General features: G+C 39.2%; 1 protein-coding gene across 1 annotated transcript in view; it reads right to left on the reverse strand.

Moving 5' to 3' along the window:
* Window positions 1-109: 109 nt before the first annotated feature.
* The window catches only part of insra (insulin receptor a), a gene marked incomplete at its 5' end in the record, with an annotated part of 130,101 nt that continues 118,376 nt past the window's right edge, over window positions 110-11,834 (reverse strand). Inside the window, 9 exon segments of the mRNA XM_037682359.1 lie at window positions 110-1,652; window positions 3,652-3,786; window positions 5,586-5,715; window positions 7,000-7,159; window positions 8,326-8,436; window positions 8,722-8,951; window positions 10,655-10,722; window positions 10,808-10,907; window positions 11,438-11,597. Of these exon segments, the coding sequence (XP_037538287.1) occupies window positions 1,295-1,652; window positions 3,652-3,786; window positions 5,586-5,715; window positions 7,000-7,159; window positions 8,326-8,436; window positions 8,722-8,951; window positions 10,655-10,722; window positions 10,808-10,907; window positions 11,438-11,597 (1,452 nt within the window).

The following is an 11,834-nucleotide window of genomic DNA, read 5'->3' on the forward strand; positions in this document are numbered from 1 at the left end:
TTTTCCTTTACATAGAAGCAAAATGTTAATATTCTTTTAGTTTTGGAAAAAAAAAAAGCCAGAAAAACAAACTTTCATAACCTTTTGTGGTTCATCCACTGAAGGTCCCCGTTTGATATTTACACAATAAAAAAAATAAAAGCACGTAATGAAGACAAATCTTATCGCAAATGCACCTCGCTGCATTATTTACAGCACTACTTTATTTGATCTTGGTATGATGGGCAGACACTTTAAGCTGAAGATGCCAAACACTCCTCCTCTTCCTCACGGGCATCGAACTGTAAAAAGACCAAGAGCTGTTGGTTGATCATGAGTCCCCAAAAAAGCTATTTAGTATATTCTTTCTGGATTAGGAAAAAAACAGAAGAGACTAACATGTACAAACATCTAACTGAAAATACCTCAAGAATGACGATGCATCAACTATGTACAAAAACATCAATATAATATTTATATATATATATTTCTTAACTTCTATATCCACTAAAATATACCAACAAAGCAGCTATTGGTAAATCTGACGAACTGCCAACACATCTCTGTAAACAGTTTCAATATCCTTCAGCTGTAAATGTGGGGAAAACAAAAAGAAAGGAAAAGAAGAAACTGGTAAATAAATTAAAAAAACAGAACCCATCAAAAAGTGTTTATCCTGTGTGCCATTTTGGAATACTGCAGAGTGTGAGGAGGTAAGCCACTTCAACCAGCTTCTCCAGTGGATTAAAGTTTGTTCGAGGATGGATCCTCTTTCACCGTACGACAGAGAGGAAGTCTTTTTGTCTGTTTACAGTTTGTCATCCGGTTGTGTACAAATACTCAGACACAGTTCCATGACAACTGCTGCAGGCCACAGACAATCCAAGGGCACTTTTCATTGTGGGAGGCGAGGAACGGACAAGACCTGGGCTCCAAGGGGGTGGGGGGTGTTGGGGGTAGCAGCCTTCTTGTTTATCAAGAGTTTGTTTCACAGTTGAATCCATATCCACCCAGTCAAGCACAAACTTGGCAATATATATATATATAGATTTATATATATATATTGGTATTTACAGTATATAAAGTACAATCAACGATAAGAGACGCAGGAGATTTGTCCTTAAATACAAAAAGTGTCTCGAGGCGTCCGCTGTGCGTGGACTTGCTGTAGTGTGTTTGTGGCATCTGGAGAGAAAAATAAGGTCCTGAGTTTTGCATTGAGGGGCGTCTGAGGACAAAGTGATAAAAGTGATTTCTAAAAAACGAGAACAAAACGAGAAAAATAGAAAATCTGTTGCTGGGTGTGTTGTGTTTGTTAGGAGGGGCTGGACCGCGGCAGAGCCAGTATCCGTCCGTTGGTCTTGCCCCCGTTCATGTGCGTGAACGGGATGTGGTGCTCCTCGTAGCTGCCCCTCAGCCCCACGGAGGAGCGCTCGCCCCTCTCCGAGCAATGCTCGTTGTGCGAGTACGACGAGGGGTCCAGGGGGATGCTCTCCATGTTCTCCATGTCCAGGTCGAAGTCCTCGCTCTCCGGGGGCTTGTTCTCCTCGCTGTAGAAGAAGGAGACCTCGCGGAAGGTGGGGTGCAGGTCCTCCTTCAGCATCTCGATGATCTCCTGGAAGTTGGGGCGCATCTTGGGGTTGTACTGCCAGCACATCTGCATCAGGTTGTGTCTGCAGGAGGAGACGGGTGAGAGCTCAAATGCTGCTTGCTTTTACTTTCATAATGTTAACATCAGCTTGTACAGTTAATAATCCTTCAATTTCATATGAATTACTAATTTAAACATCAAACCATGATAAAATTATCCAACTATCACATATAACGACTGAAATGTGCTATTTTTCTGTGCCTTGGCAAACCGTCAGGGTTTTCAATGTATTCAGCACAGGTTCAAAAACGGTAAGAAAGAAAGGAAAAATAGTATCTTAATTATGTTTATAACATGAAGTAAAATAATTTAATGCTTCCTCGTCTATAATATGACAACATATCATGAGCTTGTTTCAGTGTTTTCAGCCTGAACGCCTCACTAAGCCTGTCACGATAACAAATTTTGCTGGGCGATTAATTGTCTCAGAAATTATTGTGATAAACGATAATATTGTCTGAAATTTGGCAATAATTAGTAATTATTGTTAAATTTAAGAAGAAATCTTGGTCAATTTGTTTTGAGTGTAGTACCTTTTTGTGACCACTGAATGGCAGTATAAGACTGTTTGAATCGAAGGATGGATAGTGAGGGAATGAGCAGCGTCTCTAAGAAAAATGGGAGGGAGGCCCCTTGACGTGACATGGGCTGTCTCCTTATTTTTGGTTCTCAAAATGGCAGATGCTCGGTGTGGTTTGAGCTCTTTAGCATAGCATTTTCCACACAGAGCTTTTAATAATAAAAATAAATAAATCAGTAAACAAGTTCTCAGCTTCTTTTTGCAGAGAAAACAACTTTTTACACGAAGGCACGGCTTTCAAACATGAATTTTGGAGCTTCAACAAGACAGAGGTTTTTTCCCCCCCCCCGAGGTCAGTCTGTTAGCTTAGCTTGTAGCTTAGCTTCTCAGCTTTAACAATCCAAAAACACAATTTTGGACGATTAAAATTAATTTTAAAGAGAAAAGAGAAAGGGAGGGGTCAGTGAAGAGCACCAGAGTTGAGTCTTTTGTCATCCAGTGTCTTCAGTAGAAAGAGAGAGACGTGAAGAAACAATAAAACCGATAAAATGAGGTCGATAATTTTCATTTATCATGCAATTAATAGATTTATTGTTTATCGCGACAGGCCTACGCCTCACAAAGGGATGGTTTGCGTCAGGCGGGAAAACGTTAACTTTTCACACCTACCAACAAAAAAGTATTGGCAATTCTATTATTACTTTTATTAACATAACATTTTAGCAGTATGAGAGCATAAGTTCGGATTGACGAACCAATCAGATTTGACGTTTTATTCACTTCTAGCCAACCCTGACGCTAATTTAGAGGAGGTGGAGCTAAAGCTGCGCTGCCTATATTGCATGCTCTGAAGACAGAAACAGATATTTGATATTGGCGGCCTTTTGCAAGATGACTGCTCCATAAAACTTTGGACTTTGTTTATAAAAGGTCTCAACACCTGAACATTTGGAGCTTCAGTTGAATTGGAAGCGGTTTGCTCAGCAGCTGGGACCGAAAGGATTTAATTTAGAGGAGGTCCAGCTGTGACGGGCACGACCCGCCACTGTTAAAAACACGGGAATTATGGCTTTAGCTAGCTAGAGTGAATGACATGTTGATTTATCAGATGGAAAGTGACGATGTGTATTTTTAGTCGACACCAAGTTCATCACCCTGCTCCATAAATCCTCACTAATCCAAACCCGACGCCCTCCACTTCCATTTTAAAGTAATATCCGCCAGTCCTTCCATCATGATAATTGCTTTGTTTATAAATCAATTTAATGCTGTTGTTATTGGTTTAACTATTTTTAAAACACTATTCATTGTCAATCGGAGATAAAGACAAAAACAAACTTGTGTTATTAATTTTTGTTTTATATTTGGTGAGATTAAAATGCCAGAAATAAAATTCAAAGCTGTCCGAATCTCGATGAAGATGGAGTGAAAGTGATTTTACAGTACAACAAAACCAAAAAAAAAAGCTTTGATTTGTCTCACTTCTTGCTCATGTACTTACAGTCTGTCAGCGCAGTTGTCAGGCCGGTCCAGGAAGCCTCCGTCCATGACGAACTTGAGGACCTGCTCGTTGGACAGGCCCTGGTACGGCTGCTCAGCCAGCGTGCTGATCTCCCACAGCACCACCCCAAACGACCTGGTAAACAGCGACAAAGAGGACAGGCCGATTAGACACCTGACGGAGTAAATCTGTCTGTAAACAGAGGGATATTCTGTGCAGGAGAAGCTTTGATCCTGATAAATGACAATAAACAAAGAAACCTGCTGAGACTGGTCTGTTATTGTTTCACATGTTGATGTTTGAATCATGATTCAGGGCCCAAACTATTGTTTCCTGGTTTTTCTTTGTGCTTTTTCAGCCATTTATACATCACAACATTTAGCTCATTCAGGACATGGGTGATATGATTTTAGCTTTTTGGAACGTTTATACTTTTCAAAAGATTAACTTTAGTTAAAAATATATTTTCTCCTACACAGACCTCTTCAAAATGATTGTGCTCTTTCAAATGTGCTATATTTTTGTCTTCTTATGCCACCTTTAGCTGTTAATACCAGTGTATTGATTTTAGATAGTCATTAACCAGCCTTTAACTAGCATCTTGTTACTTTTAGCTTGTAATAAGCCTTTAAATACTATTAGCTTTTAATAAGCTTTAAGTTATTAATTAGCTTTTAGTTAACTACCCTTTTGTTACTTTTAGCTAATTTTCTGATGTTTTAAGATAGCGTTTTGATATTTTATTTTGATTTTAGCTAGCCTTTTGTTACTTTTGGCTAGTGTTTTGATACTTTAGGATAGTGTTTTGATATTTTATTTTTATTTTAGCTAGCCTTTTGTTACTTTTAGCTAGGGCTTTAACAGACTACTCGAGTAATCGATAATTCAATTACTAGGACATCTCCCGACATTTTAAATTTCATGTCGAGTATTCACAGTGACGTCATTACGTCGCAGTTAGGTCATTGCGTCACGTGATCCACACTGGGCTACTAGTAGAAGCTACAAAATGGATTCCTCCAAGCAGACGGATGGAGCGGAGCAGGCACAGTCTTGGCAAACAGGTAGAAATCCATCAATAGTATGGAAGTATTTAACTTAAGATGAATCTTCCCGTTCAACTACCGTAAGGAAACAGAAAATGAATCAACTTCCTGACTGTTTTGAGCTCAGTGCGAACCGGTGTTACATCACATTCTGTGACCATCATATATTGTGACCGTAGGGGGTGGTGTTGCATGCACTGTTGCAGGTCACAGAATATGGTGCAACACCGGATCCAATGACCGAACCAGAAACAGCTTCCTCTGACCTTGTTTCACAAACAAAAAGCAAAAAATATTAATCTTTAAACCTATAAAACCCCTATAAACATATTAATCTCTAAAACTAAACCTAATGCGCAACACTGCGGGGTGGTCGTCCGCCCCACTGTTTTTAGTTTCGTTTTTGACGTGCTGCACGTTTCTTTCACTTTTGTAGCTTAATAATAATAATAATAATAATAACTAATAGTTTTGATTTTCCTGTGACTTATTGGCAGTATGATAAATGGTAGGAGCATAATATACTCTCCCGATGTTTTGTTGGTCCTTTTTTATAAATTATTTTTTTTTGTGGTTTTATTTATTTATTTTTCATTTTGAGATCCTATGACGTCATCAACTACTTGAGTTCTACTCGACTTTTATTATGTTAATGTCGACTTTAAAAATTATGTAGTTGTTCAACCCCTACTTTTAGCTATTGTTCTGTCTTTTTTACCTTTAACATTTTAGTTCCTTCAGCACATTTCAGCCATATAACACACTGCGTTCACAGGACAGTTTGTCTGGTTCTGGTCTGTTTGTAAGCATCTCAGTGTGTGACAGATAAGGTGATACTGAGGAAGAGTGTCTTAGTTGTTGTGTGCTTAAATCAGAGGTGTGACTGACCAGCAGTCTGAATGTGCAGTGAAGACCCCGTCCTTCAGAGACTCAGGAGCCATCCACCTGACGGGCAGCAGGCCCTTCCCTCCCTTCCTGTAGTAGTCCGTCTCGTAAATGTCTCTGGTCATGCCGAAGTCTGTGGGGGAGAGAGAATCAACAGTTATGATTCCTGTCGTCTATAAATCCACCATTTATTCTCCAGGGCTCGTAGTTTGGCATTTGTTAGTTGTGTTTGTAACTGGTTTCAATGGGTTAAACTATCTGCCCTGATTAAGTTACCTAGAGCTTGAGAAAACAAAGTACAACATCAACTTATACATGGGACATAAACTGATAAATGTGACTTATTTGTTGCTTTGCAAAAAAAGAAGAAGAAGAATCCCTGCACAAAGAATTAAAGTGGAAAAGCTTTTGTTTATTTAGCTGTGACTCTGAAACTCCTACTTTTACATAAAAGATGGTTCTCTTCTGAGGAATGGAAGCATCCATCATTGCAGCCACTGCTAATAAAATATAAATTTATTTCTCGTCTGCATTTGAATAGAAACACCATCAGCAACAACTTGCCCCTTTAACAGATTTTCATCTTTTATTCATCTTGGGTTAACACCAGGACTGACTCAAAAACTTCCAAGGTTTAAATAATTGCTTTTCCAAATTTATAACTAAAATTAGATATTTTTGTCTTCGGTTTAATGTATGCATTTCCCCCCCCCCAAAAAAAAAAAAAAAAAAAACGTATTACTTTATTTATACTGAGATCAGCTGTACATTTCACTATAACAGGGTTGTTTAAAAGGTTTACAAAGTGTTGATATGAGTGGCTGAATTATTCAAGCACCCATAAACAAGCTAGTCTGATTGCTCTCCTTCATAAAAGCTGCATAAATAATATTATGATCTAAAAAGTGTTTGTAAAATGACCTAAAAATGTAATGTATATACATTATATCAGAGTCAGAGTGTCAGAGAGATTTGTCATTCGCATCTCATGTGGTACATGTGGTGGAACGAGATTAGGTACGCAGGGTCCCAGTTACATCCAACAATAAAATGTAAAAGAAAAACAGTAATAATTATATGTATATGTATATATGTAATATGTAATGTATAGCTTATTTTTGCAGAGACAGCTACCTGCATGCTAACATGCATATTAATAACGTATCAGATATGGCTTTGAATGCTTATACATTTCAATAATTAAAGTTTTATGGCTTCAAAATGGTCTTTACTACAATCTCTATAAATTAAAGTTTTATTACTTTTGAGTCAACGTGAATAAAAAACCTGAATTGTGTTTAGTGTCTTTACATTTTACCAACGGGGATCAAAATGTTAGAAAATATCTAATTTATGCCGACTTCAACCAAATTTATAACTCTTCAGCGTTTGTTTGTTCTGCTACATGAAAACTTGCCTCCGATTTTGACAGTCAGGTCGTGAGCGACCATACAGTTTCTGGCTGCCAGGTCTCTGTGCACGAACTTCTTGGCGTTGAGGTAGGCAATGCCGTCTGCAATCTCTGCGGCCATTTGGACCATCTCCTTCAGGGTGGGCGGAGGACGTCCAGGGTTATTCTGAGGGACACAAAACAAATTTTCACTTTCTCATCTGCTAAACTGCACCTGCAACAATAACGCCTCGTTTTCTTCTTAGATGCTACATCTAGGAGAGACTTCAAACACTGTCCCACTCGACATGAACACGCCTGTTTGAGAAAACCGCCCTGGTTTATAGATTAAATTAACGCCGGCTGCTTTAACACCAACAGCCCCGTCCTCCACCACCTCCGATCGTCTGGATGCTTACTTCAAAAGGTGACACATGCAGGTAATCTCCCCACATATAAAACGTATGCAGCAGAATTTAATATAGAAAGACGTTGAAGATTTAGTTACAGCACTAACACAAAACCAATATATCTGTGTTTGTGCAGAGAGCTCTTCACATAATGTAAATTTAGTCCAGATCGCAATAAAAAGACAAATAGAAGAAAATTATTCAATAAACATGGGGGTTATGAGGGGGTCCCTGAATCCAAAAAAGTATCCTGATCACCCCGATGAGCGAGTCTGGCTGAGCAGTTTCCAAAATTGCACAACTCATTTTTCTTGAAAACAAACAAAAAATGGACAGGCAGCACGGTGGCGCAACTGGTAGAGCTGCTGCCTCTCAGCGAGCAGGTCCTTGGTTCAAACCCCGGTCCAGGGGCATTTCTGGGTGGAGTTTGCATGTTCTCTCCGTGCATGCGTGGGGATTCTCCGGGTGCTCCGGTTTCCTCCCACAGACCAAAAACATGCATGTTAGGCTGATTGGTAACTCTAAATTGTCCCTAGGTGTGAGTGAGAGAGTCAATGGTTGTTTGTCTCATTTGTCTCTATGTGTCCCTGTGATGGACTGGAGACCTGTCCAGGGTGTACCCCGCCCCTCGCACAGTGATTGCTGGACATGGGCACCGGCGACCCCCGTGACCCAAAATGGAAGAAGCAGGTAAAGATAATGGATGGATGGATGGACAAACAAAAAATATTTACTGAGATTAAAATTTAATTCAATGCCTTAAATTTAGCTTAATCCACTGAAATACTTTTAATGCTGCAATCAACAACTGCAATCTGACCATAAACCCAACTCACATTTTAAAAGACACTCACTATGTGGACTTTGAAGACACTCACTATGTGGACTTTGAACCCTTGTGACGTTTACATTTCTGAATACGTCTGTGAGCACGTCTGATTACCTCAGCGTCAGGTCGCAGGGAGCGCAGGTAGCTCTTCAGGTCTCCGTGGGTCATTAACTCCATCACCACTAATGTTGGCTGGCCCTTCGACACAACGCCCAGCAGTCGCACCTGAGAGACGACGACAAACAGGTTTTATTAACTGCAGTCTTATTTTATAATATAAAAACAATACAAATGAAAGGTTGTCCAGTAAAAGCCATTGTTGTAGATAATCCTAGAGAAGATCTCATGCACACATTTGGTACTTCTTGTTCTGCATACAGGAAACAGCAGTTCAAACAAACGGCTGAGGTCCACTGATTCAAACCCCACCCTGTTCTTTTACCCGTCAGCAGTAAACAAACGGAGACCACAAAGTCCTCTGCAAGATGAAAACAAGACATGTGTCTTTACCACATGATGGCAGCTGAAGGCCTTCATGACCGAGGCTTCGTTCAGGAACTCGATTCTCTCCCTGAGGCTGGCCGACTCGTTCACCGTCTTAACCGCAACCCGCGTCTCCCCCTCGCCCTTTATGATGTCCTTAGCGATGCCTTCGTAGACCATGCCAAAGGAGCCCTGTCCCAGTTCTCTCAGGATGTTGATCTTGTCTCGGGGCACCTCCCACTCGTCCTCCTCATACACTGCAAGAAGTACATGATGGGTTTTTCATTATCAAATGCATTTTTGAGATAATAAAACTGAATATAAAACGTATAAATATCTAACTCCTTACGCCTACATGCAAACACACACCAAAAAAGAAGTTGCCTCGTTGCTTATTTGTTATCGCACTCACAAAGTTCACAAATACATGGTGGTGGCCATCTTGGATTTTGATCTGGCCAACCAATTTTCAAAAGGAACTGTAAATGCATCTAGATGCACCCACACACTAAAACAGACGTTGGTACTTCACTTATTTTTCAAGCCGTTACTGCTGAAAGCCAGGTTCTACCTGTAAATTAAAAAAATTACATGTTCTGTAACAAGAATTTTACTGTAGTAAAAATGTGAAAATGTTTGTTTTATTGGGGATAGGGCCCTTTTGTGCACAATAACCATATAGATACCAAAATAGGAGCTTAATGGTAAAAATAAACAGTTCAAATGTCTTTAGTCAATGTTTTAAAGTGGACAAGTTAAGGCAGCAGCAGGTAACTGACTGATAGAAAATTAAAATGGCCAAGCAACAAAACAGTGTGTGCTACTAGCATCTCATGAAGTGGTTGTACATTTAAAATTTTCATGGGAACAAAAAAAAAAAATTAAAATCTAACATCTCAAACAATGAACTGATTGTTAATGCATAAAAAATACACCTTCAACTGTGTCTTGGTTCTATTTTCCTGAGTTAAGCGACTAGTTTAAAAGTTTTAACTCAATTGCAGATTTATAAAATATAAACATATTTTAGGATTACAGTAGTCCCTCGTTTATCACGGGGTTTAGGAAACCACACCCCCATGATAAGTGAAAAACCGTGAAGTAGAGATACAGTAGTCCAAGTTCAAGTTTCACTCCCCATCTCCCTCCTTCTGAGTAAATAAACAATTAAAATTTAAATACTGTAATATTTTAAATAAACAATCCATGCATGGATGTCTTAAAAAGACACATTGCTCGCACTCTCACTATCCATCCTTTGGTTCAAACAGTCGTATACTGCCATCCGGTGGTCAAAAAATGTACTACACTCAAAACAAATTAACCAACATTTCTTCTTAAATTTGACAATAGTTACTAATTATAGTCAAATTTCAAACAATATTATTGTTTATTGCAATAATTTCTGAGACAATTAATCGCCCCGAAAAATTTGTTATCGTGACAGGCCTAGTCATGCCCACTCTTACTTTGAAAAACTGCGAAAGAGCGAGTCTGCAAAAGTTGAACCGCGAAGTCGTGAGGGACTACTGTACCTGAGGTGATTTGTGAGCTGGTGCTAAAAACTTCTGCATGAGGTTTTGACATTCAATCCTGATTTGCTTCTAAATGAAACCCGACATGTTCCTGCTGTAGTGTGCTTTCTTATATCTGTTAAATAAATTTTGTGTAATTCTTTAATTTTCAGTAAAATTAAAGCAACATTATTGCCGACCTAAAAGCTACAGTTGAAATGACTTGATCTGTGTTATGGACTTGTATGAAATGACATATATATATTTTTTTTGCTTGATGTTATAATAATCTTTTAATAAAAATATAAAAACTTTTGGTTGTCGACTAGTTCCCAACATCATTTAAGACCATTTCTTGCCGCTCTCAGTGGGGCGTGTTTTGAACAAGGTGCCCCTTTGTAAATGCGGCCTTTATGTCAATCAAACGATTTAAAGCGTTCTCTTACCGTCATTAGTGCTGAGATACTCTGGGTTTGAAGAGGCGTAAATGGGACCGCTAGGCCCTTGGGTTTGACTAAAAGAGCAAACAACACAATTGATAAACACACTGGCCAAATGAAAACACTGCAAGGATTGAACAGGTTGTGGCGGTTACGTACTTCTTCTTGAACAGGACAAATCCTACGACGGACAAAGACAGGAACAGGACAAAGCAGATGAGCGGAGCGATGATGATCTTCACAATGTAGAACGGATCGCCTGTTCAAAAAAACATCCGCCCGAAGCGTGTCACGTTTCAGGTGAACAACAAAAACAAGCTGCACAGAACAAACCCGCACAAATGAGATCCATATGCTGCTGCGAGCACGGAGACTCCTTCAGGAACGATTAGGAGCAACTTGTGATTTACTGCTGCTGCGTTTTTATAAAAGTGTCTGCACACTGCTAATCTTCTGACTTATAGTCATTTAGTCTCATTTATAGATTCCATTTGGAGATTTTTAACATTTTACACAATGGTAACATGCAAAATTGTAATATAATATAATCAGAATTCAAAGTATTTTAGACTTATTTTGAAATAATGCAATTTTGGTATACTTTTCTTAAAAAAACATCAAATGTAGGTCCATTGGAATATTTAATATTTGCCATTTATATGGCAAAAATAGACTTTGTTTAGTAGATAAGAAGAAATTTACATTGGTTCAAATATGATGGTTACAATAAGTGAAAAACAAAATGTATCCGTCCATCTGTCTGTCCATCAATCAATCAATCAGACTTACTTGGATCTTGAACATAGAAGTATGTGGGCTCAGTTAGTGATCCGTTCCCAGCCAGAGAGGTGGCCCGAATCCTCACAGAGTAGTTCCCAGGATGCATCACTTTCAGTTTGCAGCCTCGATTCATTCTGTACATGTTCCTTGACACACAGTAGTGCAGTTCCTGCAGGAATCAAACAACGGGGTTCAGTTCAGTATATATATATTTTTTTCATTTAGCCTTTATTTATCCAGGTTAGTCTCATTGAGCCACGAGAACTCATTTTCAAGAGAGACCTGTTTAGGGAGCACATGGTGGGGGTTAAGGGCCTTGCTCATGGGCCCAGAGTGGGGTGAATGAGGGTGGGGGCAAGTGTGGGTGTTTCACCTACCCCACCCACAATTTTGATGTTGTCGGGGC

Source organism: Nematolebias whitei, chromosome 9, assembly GCF_014905685.2.
Source record: "Nematolebias whitei isolate Nwh7 chromosome 9, NemWhi1, whole genome shotgun sequence".
In the NCBI taxonomy this organism is placed as follows: domain Eukaryota; kingdom Metazoa; phylum Chordata; class Actinopteri; order Cyprinodontiformes; family Rivulidae; genus Nematolebias; species Nematolebias whitei.